General features: G+C 40.5%; 1 protein-coding gene across 1 annotated transcript in view; it reads right to left on the reverse strand.

Moving 5' to 3' along the window:
- Nucleotides 1–20,008, reverse strand: part of DNAH10 (dynein, axonemal, heavy chain 10) — a gene marked incomplete at its 5' end in the record, with an annotated part of 50,551 nt that extends 30,543 nt beyond the window's left edge. The window contains 33 exons of the mRNA XM_010135948.1: nucleotides 240–392; nucleotides 805–939; nucleotides 1,224–1,407; nucleotides 1,502–1,771; nucleotides 2,266–2,489; nucleotides 2,998–3,231; nucleotides 3,601–3,723; nucleotides 3,823–4,056; nucleotides 4,353–4,509; nucleotides 4,823–5,034; nucleotides 5,685–5,863; nucleotides 6,099–6,201; nucleotides 6,275–6,391; nucleotides 6,704–6,862; nucleotides 7,012–7,488; nucleotides 7,826–7,982; nucleotides 8,480–8,687; nucleotides 8,921–9,085; nucleotides 9,490–9,641; nucleotides 10,085–10,254; nucleotides 10,842–11,015; nucleotides 11,353–11,529; nucleotides 11,865–12,035; nucleotides 12,718–12,912; nucleotides 13,418–13,616; nucleotides 14,093–14,283; nucleotides 14,387–14,617; nucleotides 15,680–15,837; nucleotides 16,071–16,266; nucleotides 16,751–16,866; nucleotides 17,802–17,907; nucleotides 18,226–18,371; nucleotides 19,901–20,008. Of these exons, the coding sequence (XP_010134250.1) occupies nucleotides 240–392; nucleotides 805–939; nucleotides 1,224–1,407; nucleotides 1,502–1,771; nucleotides 2,266–2,489; nucleotides 2,998–3,231; nucleotides 3,601–3,723; nucleotides 3,823–4,056; nucleotides 4,353–4,509; nucleotides 4,823–5,034; nucleotides 5,685–5,863; nucleotides 6,099–6,201; nucleotides 6,275–6,391; nucleotides 6,704–6,862; nucleotides 7,012–7,488; nucleotides 7,826–7,982; nucleotides 8,480–8,687; nucleotides 8,921–9,085; nucleotides 9,490–9,641; nucleotides 10,085–10,254; nucleotides 10,842–11,015; nucleotides 11,353–11,529; nucleotides 11,865–12,035; nucleotides 12,718–12,912; nucleotides 13,418–13,616; nucleotides 14,093–14,283; nucleotides 14,387–14,617; nucleotides 15,680–15,837; nucleotides 16,071–16,266; nucleotides 16,751–16,866; nucleotides 17,802–17,907; nucleotides 18,226–18,371; nucleotides 19,901–20,008 (5,981 nt within the window). The remainder of the gene's footprint in view (nucleotides 1–239; nucleotides 393–804; nucleotides 940–1,223; nucleotides 1,408–1,501; nucleotides 1,772–2,265; nucleotides 2,490–2,997; nucleotides 3,232–3,600; nucleotides 3,724–3,822; nucleotides 4,057–4,352; nucleotides 4,510–4,822; nucleotides 5,035–5,684; nucleotides 5,864–6,098; nucleotides 6,202–6,274; nucleotides 6,392–6,703; nucleotides 6,863–7,011; nucleotides 7,489–7,825; nucleotides 7,983–8,479; nucleotides 8,688–8,920; nucleotides 9,086–9,489; nucleotides 9,642–10,084; nucleotides 10,255–10,841; nucleotides 11,016–11,352; nucleotides 11,530–11,864; nucleotides 12,036–12,717; nucleotides 12,913–13,417; nucleotides 13,617–14,092; nucleotides 14,284–14,386; nucleotides 14,618–15,679; nucleotides 15,838–16,070; nucleotides 16,267–16,750; nucleotides 16,867–17,801; nucleotides 17,908–18,225; nucleotides 18,372–19,900) is intronic.
- Between the last annotated feature and the right edge of the window lie 288 nt (nucleotides 20,009–20,296).

Raw genomic sequence — 20,296 nt, forward strand, 5'->3', positions numbered from 1 at the left:
TACCCTGCTTAGCTTACTTTTATCCCACTTCACAAAGGAAGAACCTAGCAAAGCATTAGGAAATCAGCAAGGATTTAACATCTGTGAAACTGAGAATACATCCTCTGCAGTTTGAAATGTTCAGCACACAGGAATTACAGAAGCAGCAGCCCTTTGATCTAATGGTGGTGCCCAAGCATGGATCTTGGTCTCTAAAACAAGATCAGCCCTCACAATTACTCTTCTTTTTTAATGTTTACCTGAAATGTTTTCAACTGATTCATTAAAGCATTTCGAATAGTCTGAATCTGAGAAGAAATGACTGAAAGCACAGAAGCATCGATCCGATTGAATTCATCAAAGCATCCCCATGCTCCACACTGGGCGAGACCAGAGAAAATTTTGCCAACTGCCTAACAAGAACAACAAGAAAAATCTTCTCAGCAATGAATATATAAAACATTCAGTGTCAACAAATTCTGGAGTATGCTAAAACTCTTAATGACTGGGTAAAACCTCTGGATATTTAGATATGCAGGAGCTATCAATCTGTTGTATGGTCTCGCAATAATTATTTGCTAAGTGCAGATTGCCTATAATGAGCTTAAACACACTATCTAGTCATTGTTCTCCTGCTTGAAAGCACCTGAAATTACTCCAGGAATTTATTAAAAATAGACATTTTTTGCTATATTTCATTATTTATCAGCTTGGTATCTCTAAGGGAGATACTTATGCAGAAGTTCAGAATACATCCTTACCCTGGGCACTGAAAAAGAGCAGCAACTGGCACTTTATCAGAGAATACCGATCTTAAACTCTTACTTTGAAATCCATGCCTTCGCCACAGTTGGTCACTACACAGAGCAAGCCCAGTGCTTTGGCCAGATCCTTGGTTGTTTCTGTTTTCCCTGTACCTGCTGGCCCCGCTGGTGCTCCTCCCAAAAACATCGATAAAGCCTTTGGAGACAGACCAAAAAGCAAAGCAAACCTTGGATTACACTTATATTAGGTTGAGAGCAAAATCACAAGTGAATCCTTGGGTACAAAAAGCCTGAAACTGCATCAGTGAATGCCTTCTAGGTTATCTTTGAGGCAGTCAGGTTAGAAGAATCACAACTGATTTCAAACATATTCACATTGGCACCTAAGAGATAACATAAAGTGGCAATAAATCGACTAAGTGACTGCCTAGGAGTGTGTTTTGAAAGGGCTCGTTGGTGAGAATCTCCTTGAACACAAACCTGTGTGAGTGTAAGATAAATACGATCCGTAAGCGGGGTGATGACCAGGCGTCCGTTCAAACCCATGTATTCATAGCCATACGAAAACATGCCTGTGCACTGCCGCACATTGAGCTCATCTGGCTCTCGGTCCCAGTAAAACCGCAGCTGGCTTTCCCATTCGAACTCCTGAGCCTGCAGAATGCTACACCAGAGAGACTTGCTCATGTGAGATCAAAGAATGGAAATACCATTTACGCATTTGCCATTTTCTCAGTAGGTTGGGGGGGGCTGTTTACCTGTCTCTTACAAAGGTATCAACAATGTCTCTGGCATGAACATCGATAATGAGAACGGTGTTGTATTTTTTCCTGTCATTTTTGCTCAGAGGCATTGTAATGCGAGTCACCAGGTCATCAATTTGCTTATGCATTTTTTTAGCATAAAGTTTCATTGCCTGTTTTTCTCCCTTCTTCACCTTCCGAAAGACGTCCTCTACCTCCCAAGTCCACCACACCTGGTTAGCAGCCAGCACCATCATGCCTTGGTAGAGTAACATCCAATCAACTCTATGGGAAATAAATGTAGAGAGCGAGTCTGAGTTACTGTTTATGCTAAGTAACTGATCAGGACAATAAAAAAAAAAAAATAATACTTAAAAAAAAGTTCCTCCTATTTCTGCAACAACTACACGAGCCAAACTTTACAGAGATGACAAAATTCCATCAAGGTGTGCTGTCATATTCCAAAAGCCCAGGAAATACTCTGATAGAAAAGCTGCCTAAAGCTGTGTAAAGATGGCCAAGTGGAATTCATAGTGGAGAAAAATATACTGTGCACACGACAGTAAAAATAAAAACTCAAGACTTAGGAAATTAGATACAATAGGTAACACAATCTTTTTCTGGTCATTTAAAATACTGCGTATGCATGTATTCATATCCCTCCACGTACACAAATACAGGCTAAATTGGATAAAAACTAAGGCTTTATTTTTCATTATCGCTACAGGCTCATAATAACACGTAAGGATTTGTGTTATCCTTGACATTGATCGTTTCACCTGCTTCTGTCCTCGCAGTATCGAAAAATGGCTTCCTTAGTAAGGAGTCTGTTTGTCCGCCTCATTTCTGCTAGCACCGCTGTCATCCAGTTCTCCACTCTGCCTTCTGCAGCTACGGCCTGCCGGAACTCCATCACCTCCCCCTCCGCTGAAATCATGGCCGTTGCAATTTTCCTGTCACTATCACCATCCTGAAACCTCAGGGCTGCTATGTTATCGTACATCTGAAATACACCAGCAGAGAAACTCACTGGCACCTTAGAAACAAAACTTCAAAGCTGTGAGTGTATCTAGCCCCGTTTAATCTTGAAGAATACTTCCATGGACTCTAAAGAGAAACGGATCAGCCTCTGAGTAACCAAATACAAACGCTGATACGCAGCTCAGCAGCCCGGCTGCAGACGGAACAAGCAGATGAACTGGCCCAAATGCCACTGATTTTTTTCTAGAAGATAAAGACCTATCAGGAGCTATAGGAAGGTTATTTAACAATCGATCATTCTGGAGCATCTTGAATGTTCCTCCACCAGTGCTCCTCTACCATAACTGCTATTGGCCAGAGCCAGGAGAGACTATCAGCCAGAGTGCGGTTATTCAGAACTTCAAGCTGCAGCCAGGATGCTTGCTCTTTGTATGCAGTTAGTGCACCCTTAACAGCATGTACAGTATAGTCTGTTAAACTTCTTAAAGCACCTAAAAGCACAAGGCACTATGCAAAGCCAGACACTGTACCTTTATCATGTGTTCCTGGACACAAAGGGGGTTACTGCTGCCAAGGATACTAAGCAGCTCCTCATCAGATATAAAGAAAAACCTTGGGAAAGCATTTCGCTTGGAATCCAAATAATCATTCAAGCTTTTCTGACATTTCTCCAGCACATCATTTATATGATGGAGGTCTGATAGACGATTTGGGGCTTCACAGGATTTTTTTATTGTTGGTTCTTTCTCAGTTTCATCCATTATCTACATAGGGAGAAAAGAACGTTTAGAAAACACTGTACAGCAATGGATTATTCAAATTATATTTACCTAGTGACAAAGCACACAAGGCAGCACAGGTTCTTACAGACCTAAACAGAGTTTCAAACATATTTTCCTATTGCTGCAGTGCTGTATGAAAACCTGAAGACAGTCTGTTTTCAAAGCAGAGAGCATGGAGATACTACTGTAAAAGCAAGCGTCAGACAAGGCCGTATCCCAGGTCAGGCAAGCACAAGCATATACCTCTGTAACATACCATTCATCACATACAGAAGACTACAGCTAACCATGACACTTGAAGCAAAATGCACTAAATAATTAGGCTGCTCACAAGTCTAGTCAGTTACTTGCCTTTTTAAACATCCTGTCTACTCCGTCAAATATTTTGGCTTCCTCTGGAAGTTGTGATCTGATATCTCCACCAATGAAAATGCTCTCCAAGTACATCCATTTTCTCTGAACCACTATCCAGATCTAAGATACAAATGTTACCATGAAAGGAAAAAATACAATAGAAAACCCTAATTATAAATAATAAACATTAATTATTTAGTCCATCACTTTCCTCCCTACCTCAATTACTTCACCAATCAATGACAGAGTTTTCTCCCAGTGGTGAACAGTTGAAAGGAAAGGACCCACAAATCGACTGCTCAAAACACTCTGAAGATTAACATTGTTGTCATCAAGAATCTCTAAAATTTCATCTACAGATCCCAGAATAAAGCCTCGCTTCTCAGTGCCTTTGAAGTACATTTGCACACTGAATTTCAGGTGTTCCCATGTTTCTGCTATTTCCTTCACACCCTGCATGTGAACATAAAAAGATGCACATTTTAGTCTCCAAAAACTAATTTTTGCATAATTTCCTGACTCTGGTTTATAAAGAAGGGTTTATTTATCATCATGGAAATGGAATGGATCCTTCTTCAGATCCTTTTTCATAGGCCAAACTGGCTTACTGTAATAACAAAAACTCAAAAACATGACTGCCAAAGTGACGACACCATGGAAGTGAGGCCAGCAAGGATTCTGAGCCACAAGGTAGCTTAGCTATGTTGTCATCTACATCTTTTCAGTTCCATTACGATTTTTTACATTACCTTCTCAATGCTCAGCTCCTTAACAGCAGTTCCAACTATTTCACTGATAACATCTGAGTGTCTCTGAAGTTCCATAGTGAACATATTCTCCAAAGTGAATGTTTCTGTTGTCATTTCAAAACTTGCTCCTGTTCTCTCCATAAGGTCTTGCCAATGCCTGTTTTATATCGACACATCGACAATTGTACCAACCACCATGATACAGTAAACATTAAACCAACTGTGAAGTAATACACACTAATGAAACCATGTTTAGCCCTCTCCTGTTTAAACCCTAACTACAATTTTGAGTACACAAAGTATCCTAGTCATCATAATCACCTTGCAGGCTATTAGACAAGCTCATCAAGCAAAAAGTGAAGTTTCAAGCTGTAGGACATGGCTTGACCCATGTAACTGAAATCAAAAGTTCTAACAAAAAAAGAGTCTCCATATATATAGAAAATGGATTTAAATAAATCCAAGCAAACCTTTCTCTTAAAGCTTCATTTTTCAAATCAAGCAGCAAAGGAATGGAATCTCGAAATGCTTTCATTTTTGTCTCCAAGTGAAAGGCTACTGGCATACTGCGCACTTGCTTGGGCAGCTTTCGAAACGCTTTGAGAAATCCTTCAATTCCTTCCTGAAGAAGCTGGACATTGAGGTTTATCCAGAGTGTCTGAGACCATTCCTTTTTAGCTGCCTGGGAACAAGGTCATCAGGAACAATAAAAATAATATTTCCCTTTAGTTCTGACAGAAAAAAAAAATTGAAAAATCTTTGCACTACAATAGGATCTAGACACCACAGTCAGGATGGAGATGTAATTGTATTAACACTCTACCAAGGGAGGAAGAGACAGGTTCAGCAGCAGAGATTCATAGCCAAACATAACCACAAGAAATAATCAAAAAGAAATATGGAGCACAGGACAAGCATCCTTAAGAGCAAAATTTACAGGGCATTTCATTTTGGAAAAATAAAACTCATTAAAGAATAGTTACGATCAATTAAAGCCTGAGATAGCCATTGTTACCAGTACACTACTATATCCAAAGGCAGTTCCACTGACATGATCAGGAGACTTGTTCAGCACGGGGAGAGAGGTCTGCTCCTGCCTGATAGCAGTGTGTGTTTGGTCAGCTATGGAGACAGTTAGTCCTGTACTAACACCATTAACATCATTGCACGGTGACTGTCAGTTCCAGGTCACAGCTCATTTCATGCAAAGGCTTAGAACAGAGTTGACAGTAACTAGAGGACAATGCAGCCTCCTCTCTCTCCCCCCACCCCTTTTCTGGGTGTATGTGCTCGAATACGTGTGTGTCTGTGTACACACAGTGCAATACTCACTCTTTGTAATTCATAAATTTCATAGATCTGTTTTAGACCTTTCAGATCATTCTGTGCTTTAATTAAATCAGGGTACGCTCTAACTGGCAAGTCAAAAAGTTTCTCAATGCTGCCCAGTTTCTGATGAACTTTTTCCAGTTTTTCCACTTCTTTTTCAGAAATGGCCAGAAGTTCCAAGCCTGGAAAAGGAGAGGAATTTTTCTAGACAAACAGTCCCAGGGATTAAGGGGAATAAATAGGACAGCATTTGCATATAGTCAGTAAAAGTTTGAGTACTCAAAGTGTCACAATCCTGGGTGATCAGTTTGTATGTTAATAAGTAAAGCATATTTCTCTTGTTTGACGTAAAATTTGAAGAATTATCCAAAGATTAATATTTTTAAGACATCACTTTATACACACAAATACATTTACCTTTATCCAGATTTTCCCCAACAGCACCAGGTCCCTCGGTGATGAATTTATGGAAGAAATCTTCTACCTCTTTGCTGTAGTCCTCAATTTGTTGCTGCGTAATCTAAAGAGAACAGTGTTTAAATTGTTTTCCTTTCCATCTATTCTTTTTTTCCAATATTAATTATAAATATTACCTCTGCGAATGTTCTTTTTATGCCTCCAAGGTTGTGATCAACTTCTGATGCTTCAAAGAAGAGAGTCTCCCACTTCTCCCTAATGTTGTTGGCCATCTCTTGCTCTTCTTTATCTACCTAAAACAAAACAAGTAACATCTCTCACAAGAAATTATTACTCACTAGAAAGTGAGGAGTATGTGCTCACGGTATAAATTTGCAAAACACAAAAGCAGCATTGAAGTGACGCGAATCAGATTTAAACACACATAATATGTCCATTTCAAAGAGGAGTTTTGAGAAGGGGGTTTGGACTAGACAGTCTCCAGACATCTCTTCCACCTCAACAATGGTGATCCTTTAAACATTTTAAAAGGAAAACATTTAGTCTTTCACATACAAGGCATTTGTGCCCCTAGCTCAAATCCAAAATATGAGAAGTGCGCTTACTGGAATATTGTACATTGCAAGAGTTCGGTATCTCTCCCAGATGTCCAGATATTTGAGCTCCGCCTTGAAGGACATGCCTTTGATCTCTGCAATTGTGCCAAGCACTATTTTGAGATCTTCCAGGGTATCAGGAGGTCTCTTAAGGCTCTGTGACAACCTCTGTAAAAACCAAAAATAATTTCCAGAAGCAACACTGACAAAGCACTTAGTCAGAATTACAACGATGAGTCAAACACAAAACACAAATAAGTAACACGCAGATACATTTTCAGTCTCTCTGATAACAAAACCAAGCTGAAAACACCTACCTGCATCTCCTCCTGAAGGCTGAAGAGTTCCTCTCTTGCAGATTCATTAAGCAACTTTCCAAGCGACATCACCCAACCTCGAGCATTCTCCTGCACCGTGGAGGCTAAAGGAGACAGCTGAAGCCTGATAAATTGCTCATCTTTAATCAAGGGCTGCTGAGTCACTTCTTGAGCTACCTTCATATAGAACTGCAGCCCTTCATCAAAGGTGATACAGGAAGGCTTTTCTGCAGCTAACCTCTCCAGGACTATGTCTTTGTCTAGATTCCACAGCAGGTTGTACCTCTGCCATTGGTTCAAATACTTGCTGAGAGAAGCCAGGAGTTTGTGGACATTCTGAGCGAGGAGAACAGCCTGTTCAATTATCAGAGGGTTCTGGGAGACGTCACTGTAATAGCTGAAAGTGATCACTCCAACTTCCTCGACATGCTGGGGAGGGCATTCGATACACGTACCATGCATCCACCGTACAAAATGCTAGAGTTTTCAAGACAGGGTTGAAAAACAGTTACTTTGTAGAAAGTCATGTTAGTCAAATCATTCATAGACTCACAGAATCGTTTAGGTTGGAAAAGACTTTTGAGATCATGGAATCCAACCATTAACCCAGCAATGCCAGTTTCTTTCCTTTGTCATCAGCTTGTAAATTTAGGACAGTCTGTAAAATTAGAACAATGTACTGGATATTTTGATTTCAAGATAAAGCACTATGAATCTTCCCTTTGACATTTATGCTTGCTCAAATATAAAGCAAGATTCATTATTATAATCACAAGCAAACTCTGACAATAAGTAAATCTTTATAAAAAATCACCTTAGTGACCTCAACGCAGTCTTGGATGCATTGTGCAGTCATTTTGTCAAGTTCACTTGCATTAGGCTGTAAGATTATCTCAGGGACAGATAAAATAGCTTCTATTTGGAATAGTGGCACGTTTGCAAGAACGGCTGCATTAAAAGCCTGCAGATTCCTGGGAAAGAAAAAAATCACGTCAAAGACAGTAATAATCAGGCACTGCCTCCCATGGGAATGCCCAGCAGAGACTGCGAGTATCAGGTATGTGCTCAGATATGTGAACAGAACTGTCTGAAGTCAGTTACCATCGATTTCAGCTGGAAGCACTGATGTATATTGGAGCCAAACTGTCCCACTAATCCTGATTTAATGCAAAAGCTGGATTAGCTAAAAGAAGCCATTGGAAGGACTGAATGGGGATCCCCTGGTGTAAAAGGACCCCGAGACTATGGACAATGCCATTGCGGGAGTCCAGCCAAGAAAGCACAATGGAATCAGCTGAGCATGGACCAGGTTACAAAGACATGGATTGTGAGAGGAAGAGATTGTGGGAAGCATTTATAACCTGCAATGGTCTACTTGAATAATAATACAAGCCTTTATAACAGGAACCATCTTGGCCCCAGCTGCTGCAGAAGAGGTAAAGTAAAATCCCACAAACAAGGGACTTACTTCACAATTAACTGTGTCAACGCCTGATAAATCCTCTTTTCCCAGTACGTATAATAGGAAGTCAGTTTTGAAGATTTGCCACTGTTCGTATTGGCAACTCGTCCTTCCACTTTTACTAGCAATTGTGGAATCGCAGAATACTTTCTAACCATGTGTGCCACATCTTTTGTTCTTTCACACTTAACATAGTCAAAAAATTCTTTTGCTTCTGCAAAAGATATTAAAAAATAGCATTATAACACCTTTATGTTGCTCTCACCAATACCGTCAGCTTTAGACCCTGAAGCTCTGCCTGTGCTTCCTCTGTTACCCCACGAAATAATGCTGTAACCGCTTTTGGTAACAATTAAAAGGGTTGATCTTCACAACTGAAAACGCAAAGTAGCAGACAGAGCAAAATAAAACATCACCGAGCTTGGAAATGAAAATATAAAGACTTACTAGGAAGTTCATCACCACTTTTTGAAAGCAGAAACTTAAACAGATTTGTTGATTCAATGAACAGAAGTTTGTTGTTTATGTCTTCGGAACTACGATGAATCTGATGGACAAGTGATTCAAACTTCCTGATGGCTTGTGTACACCGGATAATAAAGTCACCAACACCTTGAAATAAATCACAATCATTTTACTCTTTTTTCTTTCAACAGATATTTCACCAATGCATCAAAATTGCCACAACCAGATGTGTTTTATGTCTGGGAATGATCTGATGCTCTGCAGAAAGGTAGATTAGATGATTTGTCACCTAATCCTTCATCTAGCTCCTCTGCAGCTGCTACCCAAGGGTGTCCATCCATTTCCACTCAGTGTTTTAAATATAATAAAAACATAAATACCCTCCTGGATCAGTGTCTAACCTACTCCTCTGACTCTGACCGTGGCAATGGAACATACCATTTAGGAATTCATTGCTGTCGCATGACATAAAAAATTGAGTGCAGCACTGAAGAGAGTTTTTAACTGAAAAATCAGTATCTAAGGTCATTTTACAATGGTATCTCCACTACCTAAGCAGTTCCAATTGAGTCTTTTGTGCCCTGGTTTGAACACTCTCCACAGTTCTTGAATATGGTCATCAAGAAGTTTGGTTTCTGTTTCATCCAGTGTTCCCATTAATTTGTGATAGCGATCCAGCACGTTCTTCAACCTATTTGTATACCTAAGGAGTGTAAGAACACAGCAAAACATAAAAATCATGATTTTTCTGGAAATAGAGCTCTGACCTCAGACCAAAGAGCAAAAGTGATTAATCCATCCAAAGCTGCACAAGAAGAAAGTGGCAGTGAGCTTAAGCGTGAGCTGAAATCTAAATGGCACTAATAATTCATTGCAAAACAAATTACTTTCCCCCTTTTTTCTCAGATTTGATGAGATGTTAATTCGTATGACATCAGTCCTGCAGGGTGAAGGATACCGTCAGCACCAGAGAAAAGCTTATTAGTTCAACATGGCCATTAGTAATTATACTCTTAAACAAAAAGTCACTAAGAGCTCTCATATTTCCAAAATTTGATGACTCAGGGCCCATTCTGGTTTGGAGTGAAATCACTTGAAACACTGCCATAAGCCTGTATGCAAGTAGATATTCTGTTACAGCCTTACCTAAGATATTTCTCTTCCTGCAGCGCCACGTATCTTGCCATTTCTGGGATAGGAAACCCTAGTTGCTCCATGTACTTTGTTTCAATGATAATCTCTTGGAGTTTGGGAGAAAAATTCACTATGAAACAGACACTTTTCTTTGTGGTGACAGGCTCCTCTGTTATAGAGCTCTACAACACAAGAAAGAGCAGCAGGAGAGGAACACCAAACCATTACAATGCGAGGAAAAGGTTAGCTCTGGAGACATTTGGTGAGGCAGTAGGTAAGTGTATGACACTGAGAGCTTGTGGAAATGCCTTTACAATTTGAGAGCAGCCTCGGCATAGATTCAGAAATAATACACGGCTATCTGCTTACAAGAAATCAGCCGAATCACCTCTGTTCACATACTGGTGCAACCACTTACAACAGAAGTCCCAGCGGAAGTTCACAGTCAGACAAAAGTGTAGTTAGAACAGGATTCTGCGTGATAGGTAGGTTGCATCAAAACCCAAAAAATAACAGGAATTCCAGTGCAGAAGAACACATAGAGAAACAACATTTCTTCACTTGCCTGGTCATTCAGCAACTACATCTTATAAAGGACCACAAACAATTCAGAACCTTCGAAATTTTGCTTTCAAATTAGACTGGTGTATATATCTACATATATGGTAAGACTAAGAAGTATTATTCTTAGAAAAAACTCACTGACCATTAGCTAGGTTTCAGTCCTTCCCTGCAGCGGAGCCTGGTGAACTATCGTCCTATATCTCACCTGCTCAGAAGCCTCTGGATTAACAGGAGTTGCAGCCCCACCAGTGACAACAGTCAGCAGAGTATTTTTCAATAACAGGGGGAGTATCTGTTTTGTCTCATCTCTCCACTGATGGTATTTTTGATCCCCATACTCTTTCATGCTCTTTGCCACTTGAAGATATATTTGTTTTACCTAGAAATGAAAATTCTGTATAACTCATTTTAAAGACCATGAGAAATGCTCAGCTAACCTGTCACCTGCTATGGTTTCTAGAGAAAAAGTGCAAGTAATCCCTTGAAATTAATGGAGGATGGAGAATTCAGGCTCTTGAATTCTCTCATGGATTCTGTCACTGTCTCTCTGTGTAACAGTGGGAAGGTCCCACACAACCTTTCATGACGAACATGGCTTGCTGTGTGCAAAGGCATTCTGGGAACTTCCCCTCACATGAGAGCACTTTCACATCTTTAGAAGAAGGGTACAAAGAAAGTATTTATTCCTTCATTAAATGTCAAAAGAACCAACATACTTCTTTTCCACGTTCACTAGCAAGCAACTCCTCTACTTCTTGAAATCGAATAATAGTGTGTTTGATCCGATAAAAAAGGGATCGGGACCAGTATATTGCTCCAGCCACTGGAGGATGATTCTTGTACAAAGGCGGATCCTTGAGGTTCTGAACAAAGATTTGCTTAACGTGTTCAACCTAGAAGAGAATAAAATACCGCAAAGAATCGTTTCTCACGAGGAACCACTGTTGAGCTGCTGTCCACGGAGTAAAGGAATAGCCACAAGCCTTGTTGCATTCCGAGTACATGCAAACATCTTTTAGTTCCCACACATACACAGCAAACGAACCACACTATTTCTCCAACAGCCTCCGAAACCAGTGAGAACAACTGTTATGTTTGTTTTTTAAAACTTTTCAGCCTTTAGTATAGTAAATGCCACAATACAGGTGTTCAAACATACACACAGATTTATGATTTTCACTAGGTAAAGAGCTTCATGTACTACCTAAGAAATCCTTCAATTAAATACCTCTTTACAGTATTGATCCAAAACAGCACTGAACTTCATCATCATCTGCTTATTAATGGTTTCACGAGAGTGGATGTGTTTGAAGTTTAACAGCAAGTCAAATGCAGCTTCTGCTGATCGGAGGGTCTTAAAAGATTCATCGATAAATTTTTTGGTCTTTTCTTCAATAACCTAAACAAAGGAAGAAGGCCAAGAAATCCTCTCACCTAGAGATCCACCTCACAAAACCAAGAAAGGAAGGCAAAATGAAAATACTTTTTTATAGTGGTCAAGCGTATTTTTACTATTTTTTGTCTTGTAAATTATTAATAAACTGATAGCTTTCCAGTAAGCTGCAGGAAGTTAACGTGTCTGTTGTGCAGGTATATAAATCACAAAAACCATCCCAACAACATGTACTTTGTGGGTACTCTTAGCTGAGGGGTTGAATCCATTAAAGGAAGCTTTCCTTCTTTGTAGGACATGATTGAGACGTTTTAATACAGGAGTACAGGGAGGTCATAAGGAGCCTCTGCTCATGCTGTAGCGATTCTGCCAATGAACATAAAGTATGTTTCACAATTTTCAAGATAAATTGAAATTATAAACAGAACCAACTTGGAAACAGAATTGTAAAACTCTCTGATGATCTGTGATTCAGAAGAACATACCAGAAAGCTTTATTTTTAATGGTAAAAAAGACTGAAAGACTGGTCAAATGCCTCACCTTTTCATTTATGTATTTATTCATATAGTCTTCTTTTTCTCAAACTTACATTTTCTTTAAATGAAAATGTTGATACTCTAGAAGGAATCTGGATATACAAAGTAATGGTGGGGGGAGGGGTGGGGAATCAGAGTACATGGTACTTACTGAAACTTCTTCTCTAAATTCTTCCATTATTAATTTCCACTCATATGCACTTTTGATGCTAAAAGGGTCAAAAGTCAGTTCTTCCAGATGACTAGTTAGTCCATTTACTGCTCTCAATAGATCATCAATACGCTCCGGATCTCCTGTGACAGCTTTCAGCTCAGGACCAAATACGTTGTAAAATTCTTCAACGACCTGTTAATTCAGAAGACCATATCAGAAAGCGTTATTTTGAATGTTTTTTTCCTGCTATTTAACACATCTTTCTGCTATTATTTCCTTTAAAAAATACAACCAGCTCAGAGAATGATCAATTTGTGCTGTGATTTACATTTCGTATATTTCCATACAAGACACTAAGTAGCTTTATGGAAAAAAAACCCAAGAAACACTCTGCAGGCCCAACATTTCAGTTGTTAAAGCAGATAATACTCAGCTATTACTGCTTTTTATTCCACTTTTCACACACTCAGTGTTTACATACACAGTCTATAGCACCCAGCACCTTGAGAAGAGTTATTTCGTCTCAAGTGTTCAGTGCAGCTTTGTTGGAATCAAAGGCACTGCTCAGTTCTTAAACACAAAACCACTCCCAAAACTAAAGGCTGTTATCATTTCAACTTCGACCGTACAAAAGAATCTCCTCTACAGAACAAGACACCAATCACACAATCCCTTTATTTACTGCCTACATTACTACCTGCAAAACATCGGACAGATCTTGGCAGACTGAAGACACATAATCTGTTTTTTCAAATAAACGTTTTCGGTCAAATTCCCAGTGTTTCTCTCTTCCTGATGCTTCAATTTGGGCACGAACAGCAAAATAACATTTCTTCCATTGTTCAAGAGTGCTTTTGGCTTCTGCTAGTTTCTTTCTTGCAGCAGCTCTATTTTCTCTATTAATCAGATCAGAACAGTTAAGATACTGTAGATAGAAAGGCTACTGATAGAAAAGCAGATCTCAACTGGATTAATATACCCTGGTTTAGCAGCTATTAATTATATAAAATCTAGGCAAAACGTATAACTGTGAGGCCTTAATTTTCAATGTGACTGAATTTGAAAGGAGATGTTATTTCAGGGCTGATTTCGATTATATCTATGCCACTTTTTTACTACTGTAATGCTATTGGGTTTATTGATCTATGTCCTTTTCAGACAAAAGAGGACAAGGACCTATTTCTCCAGGGCTGATGCAGTAATTACTGAAAATACACAAAACCAACTGACTTTTAATTGACCTTCTAATACAACTACAGATAGTGAAAAACACTGGAACCTACTTGATGAAAGCATTACCTACTGCACTTGATGTAAAACAAGCCAACCTTTTAATAAATACAGCCTAGTTAAACAGAAATCCAGTACTTACTTAAACAGCGTGTGTAAATCCACAGCCTTGTACACTCTTGCTGAAATTTCCCATGCAATTCGTTCCATGAGAGGGACCATCCATTCGTCCTTGTTGTAATGCCGTGAGATAATCCATACCATTCTCAGGGCATTCATCAGGGAAGGAATCGTGTCCAAGACAACATTAAACCCAGTGCCATACGTTAAATTCTGTTAAATGTATTATAAATATTGTGAATAAGATGTCATGAAAATATACAGATAAATATTCTATACAGTTAGAATTTCACAAAGTTCTCTTAGGGAGACGTACCTTCAAATGGTGTTCAAGAGTTGAAAGAAACATAACACTATCTCCAGCTTCCACATGATGTTTCCTGAGGTCACCTAGGACCACCTGTAAAGCTCCAATATGCTCAGATTTAGCTTCCTGCAGTATTTCCAAGACCTTTTGCACTTCTGGAAGCTTTATCTGTTCAGTAAGAGCACTTAAAGTATCATTTCTTTCACGCCAGAAGTCAACTTCGGCGAGTGGACCATTGCCCTGCAAGTAATGTTGAATAAAATAAAAATTCTTAATTACTGTTATGCAAGAGCGAAAACCTATGACCGGGACTGTATTTGTTCCTTCTTTCCAGTATGCTGAGAAAATCCTGCAATGATTTAACCATGCAAAAACACCCAGAGAGAAGAAGATCCTTGAGATAAACCGAGTTTTACACATGCTGAAGGGAACTGCTCATGGGAAGTGCAGCCCCGAGTGGGGCCTGGAGAGTCCACGCTTGCCAAAGCTCACGCACAAGTAACTTTGCAGACACGAAATCCCTCAGGGTGTTTAACGGTATCAGTCATATCTGTTTGCAGAATCAGAACCTTACCATTGGAATTGTTGGGGTTTTTTTTAGTTTGAGAGAGATTACTTTTTTCAATCAAAAATAAAGTTATCTGTTTTTAAAAATAATCACTGCAGCTTTTAATATTTTATGGCTCTGGAGAAGGGTGCAGATAACAAAAGTGTCTTATTTTTCCTGTGGGCGTAAGATCTGCAGTGAGCTACTTTATATTCTGATTATGTTCCATTTCCCAAAGCCACACAGTTCCTCACTACTCTTGTTCTAGTTCACATCAATTAGTACACGATTTTCCAGCAATCAGACATGAAGAGGGATTAAAAATGAGCACAAACCATTCAAAGAGATTCTTGTGAGGAAATTAAGTAATGTCTCCAGTGTTGGTGTATCTTTCTAGCAGAAATTAGAACTATGAAAAATATGCTACTCTCTCTGGGAAACTCAGCAGCCGAAACCCAGCTGCAACACTATCGTGTGGGAAATTATATCTCTAACTAGCCTGTTTGACTAACTCTAACCAAAACACTAACCACATGGGGGCTAACCCCTTTTATCCAATTATAGTGCTTTAAGAGATGTGTGCTGTCTGTGTAACAGAGACACTATCCAATCACCATGTAGCTAGTCGGGTGAACAAGAGTCTACAAATTGGGATGTATTGTAAACAATAAACGGGTCTCACTACACACCATAGAGCCCGCTGTGGGTCGCGACATCCAGGAATAAAAGAAGCTTGATGTTATAAGCAACACTACCTGTGGAACCTTTTTCAATTGTTCCTCTAGAGCCGCGGATATTAATTTCTGCCAGGTCACTGCACAGCTTTCCAGAGCTTTAACCACTTCTGGAATGGCAGCAAGAACAGTCACTTCTCCATCCAGGTTGATAGTTGGCATCTCCAGTTTAATATTTCCTATTGGAAGAAAAGGCACAGAGCTATCACTGATTTCACCCGTTTCTCCACTCTGCCTGCTATGCTTCAGGGCAGTACAAGCACTACTGCTCCCAGCCAAGAGAAACTTGAATCAGGTCTGGAGTTCCCCAGAAGCTGTACATAGTTGGTACTCTATATAAAGCCATTCCTAGGTGAACCTCTTTCTGTTGTCATGTACTCTGAACACCTCGGTGCTGGCATAGGGAGAACACTAGCCTTCAGTTTGCTGCTTAGTCTGTGAGCAACACTTAAGAATTTTTGCCTGTTTATTTGAATCTCGTTCCTCATCTGAACATTACCGTATTCCACAGGCTGTTCTTTCTTCTCTGTAAGCTCAGTGTCAGGTAAACTCCTTTTTTCAAAATCTGTGTTTTCACTATCTGGATGAAAGGAAGTTTCCCCAGCCTGCTGCTGACTAGAGGAGAGAGCTGGTGAAAACACCTGTAATTCAAACAGGTACCATAGATTAGATGGTTCATATAAAAAAAGAAAACAATAAAAGTCAGCCTACTAGCAATTCACTTCAGCATGTAGTTCTAAAATTTAATTTAAGTGCATCTCCTTCCATTCACCTCTTCAGCATCATTCTCTGCCTCTGCAGAGGAACAACTCCAGCATGCTTTTACAGCACAAAAATAAAGGTAGCTGGTGGCACAGTCTTCAACATTTCTCATATACGGGCAGGCAATGAAACAATGCCCGTCTCCACATCTTGACAAAAATTAGGGAAGCAAAATAAGGATTAACAAAAACTTTGCTTTGGCAAACGAAGGTCACTCATTAAATATTAGTATTTCTCATGCACGGTCCATATGGTCTGCAGAATAGTAAATAGGGAAATCGCTCACAGAAACACTCAAGACTCTGTATATAAAAGCTGTAACACAGGTACCTGTGAGGCAGCATTCTTCAGCATCAAAAGAGCATCACCCGTCAGCACACCAAACTTGATCACTTCCGGAAGAACCTCATTAGCTTCAGCCAAGTCATTCAGTTCAGTAACTCTTTCTAAACAGTACACAAACAATTAGCATGAACCTAATTATCTGGTAGAGAAAGCAGAAAGTCCTTCTCATAATAAGTTAAAACTCCAATAAAACAAACTGTGTTTGTAATAAACTAGGTCTGACGCAAGTCACTTTCAAAACTATGCTGGTTTTAATGGAGCAGCTGCTTTTTCAGAAAGGGCTGAAAAATACTTAGGTGTCATCATCTCACTCTTAAGTCTTTACAGTCCAGCCTTACAGACAGGAAATGGTTTTCTGTTCAAACAAAACAGTGGCCTTGATTTGAACTCCTATTCCACAGACAGACCAGGAAAACCCTGCACAGAACTGCCATAAAATAACCAAATGCATCATCATAATTTTCTTGTTTCCCCTCAAACTTCCTGTTTCTAGAAAAACTGAAACTAATAGGAACATTCAAAATACTTGGTAGCTTCAGATCACACCTGCTGCAGTTCAGTGAGCTCACAGAAATGTTTCTGCTGGGGTCAGTCTCCGGCACTAAATTTAAGTTAACATCCTGTTGATAGTTGCTGGATATAGGTGTGAAAATACCGGTTTGCTTTAGTGCAGAAGCTGTTTCCTACGGGGCTAGAGCTAGATACTGAGGTGTGACTGCACCAGAACCAGAGCTACTCCAGATGCCGGAGTAGCTTGTTGGTTTTATGATAAAAGTTGTAGCACCTAAATCTTCTTAGTTCCTCTGAGTGTAGCATGAAAGCTTCATCCTTGCTGGTAAAACATGGAAGATAAGTGACTTCCATAAATTTCGTATGAAAAGCATTCCTGATTGCTGGTCCTACCCTGGGAGTTTTCCTACCCAGTTAATTAAGCTGGAAACGCACTATGTGGAATCCCAGGCACTACCACCTTTTCTCTGTGTGAAGCAACGCAACGACTGAGAACACTGAGCCCGCAGTTATTCAGGGCACGTACCTGTAGCATCTCTCAGAAAATAGACAGTAAGATCTGACACAAAATCCTCAGGAATTTCATCAAGAGCCACACTGAAAGACACTTTATCAACTTTCTGTTCTTGTAGCTGAAATTGAAAATAAAAAGGAAGTACAACTATTACTGTTTGCTGCTACATTTCTCAACAGCAAGAAATTGTTCATCTGCTGTGAGCTCACTGCCCATTTTCTCACCAAAAGCCATTGTTTTCCTAAGTAAATCACCTTTGCAATGTCTTGTCAGTCAGTGTCAAAGCCTGTGGCAGACAGCACAGGCCATTGGTTTTGAATAAGAATTCCTCTTCCTGCCCTGTTCTGGAGCTCCTTCATTTGCCTGCCAGTTTTACTGAACCGTTTGCATCACCACCTTCGCACCACCAAGAACCAGAGTGCAATGCAGCACTCACCTGAGGAGAGGGTTCCACACTGCTAGCTGCAAATCTTTGCTCCAGTTTACTCAACTCAGACCCACTGGAGAGAGGTGAGAAGCGCCCTGACACACTTGCATTGTCTGTAGATTGTGGAGGGGACGCTTCGCTTTTCTGAGTCACCCCTAAGAACGAATAACACAAGAGAACTCAATTAAAGAGCAGGTATTCTGTGCAGGTAAGACGGATCCTTCAGTTTTCTTCTCAAACTAAATGACTGAACATGTTCTTCCATCTTCAGCATCATCTTTCAACAACCAGCCAGAGCTTGGTGTCAGTGGCACTTTTTCCCTCCCGCAGGACAGCACTACTGCTGAAGAGCCGACCCCGGGGAAGCCAGGGACTGTGCTGCATTCCACAGGTTGCAGGTCTTCCGTTAGAAAACCCTTACCAGCAGTACCCAATGCAGCTGACTTTTTATGACAAAATAAGTAGATTAGTGGATTTCAAGATGAAACCACTTTGCACAAGGAAATGCGATTAAGGGTTTTGTCATTCCAGATCAATGATGTTGAAAATGTTTAGCCCAAGAAGTGATGGAAGGCACCATAACACAGGAACAACTGCACGACTTCCAGAGCCAGTTGAGATTTTACAATTTCATGTTATACTGTCTTTCAGGAGGTGCACTGTCTCTTCTCCCCCTTTCAGCACAGGCTTCTGGACACTTAAAAAAGAACTGGAAAAGGCTGAGCTGCACCCCCACCAGGCTCCTTTGTGCGCTGATACTATTCTCAAGCAATAGCAATTCTCCCTTACTGCTCCTGAGCATTAACCTGCAGCGCTGCAGCTGCCGCCATTCAGAGGTGTGGAGTGGGAAGCCGAATTGGATCATTTCTTTAGTCTACCTACACTGCACCAGGCTTCAGCACTCTACTTTTGTGGTCCTATCCTTTTAAGACAGCACGAACAAATTTTTTTCATGGATAGAAACTAGCAGGCTGTGACTCTGCTTCTACCAGGAACTGTTTCAGAAGCTTGTGGGAGTTACTCAGATACTGACAGCAAAGAATTGAATCCCTGAGCCAGAGAATATCATTGCTCTCTTCTGATGCTCTTTCTATTCCTTTTCCTTTATTTTCTTCCAATTTCTCGTGAAAGGTTGCTTTACAGTACTGTGGTTAAAGTACTGCACCAATCTGAACTCTTTACAGGATCACCACTTTTAACCTTAAAAAGCTACATCAGAATAAAGAGGAGAGCTTGCAACTCTACAAGGGGAATTAGTTCATTCCTACTAAAGGGAACATATTCATTCTACTTATTTTAATAAAATTAATCTCTAAAAATCTGAAATTATAAAGCCACTAAAAGATATCACAGACAAAGGCTGGATAGAAGATCTGTGTTTATGGGTTGATTTCGTTCATCCCAGTCAGTCTCCTCCTTTCCATCTCTTTGGAAAAGATGAGAGAGCCAAACTTAAGACAGCTTTCTTCCAAAGGAGCATCCCAAGGCAGAAGCTCATGACAAAACATCAGCCACAGTGCCCAGGGCACTACCCACAAAATTGGATCTGCTTTCCTGGGAAAAGCAGCTGTTGATGTGACAGATACGCTGGATCTGCTCAAAAGAGCCAGGTTAGCTCGTCACGTTTAGCTCCCACGGCAGTGTGGTCTGCAACAACTACACTTTGGCCAAGCAAACCACCTACTTCCTTCCAATGCGGCAGAGGAGGCCTTTGCAGTCAGCTGCTCAGGGAACAGGTTTTCTGGGCCTTCCTGCTGCTGCTCATCTGTAAACTCATCTGTGTCACCTGTATCTGCACACACACAAAACGGGAGGAAAGCACGATAAAACCACTCTGCAGCGGGGACAGTGCAAATCCCACCAGGGCACAACCGGAGAGGAGAAAAGTCTGGAAAGGAGCGGGAGGGAAGGGGTTCAGGAGGACTGGACGCAGCCCAAGGGATGGAGAGGCAGGAAAAGGGTAAGGACAGTGGTAACGGGGCTACGACTCAGCAGATGGGACAAAGAGGCGCCCGAGGGAAGGGGAGACTGGGAGCTGGGGAGGTAAAGGCAGAGCAAAGAGGCCGGCGGTCGGGCAGCG

Source organism: Buceros rhinoceros, unplaced genomic scaffold (assembly GCF_000710305.1).
Source record: "Buceros rhinoceros silvestris isolate BGI_N320 unplaced genomic scaffold, ASM71030v1 scaffold12435, whole genome shotgun sequence".
NCBI lineage: Eukaryota > Metazoa > Chordata > Aves > Bucerotiformes > Bucerotidae > Buceros > Buceros rhinoceros.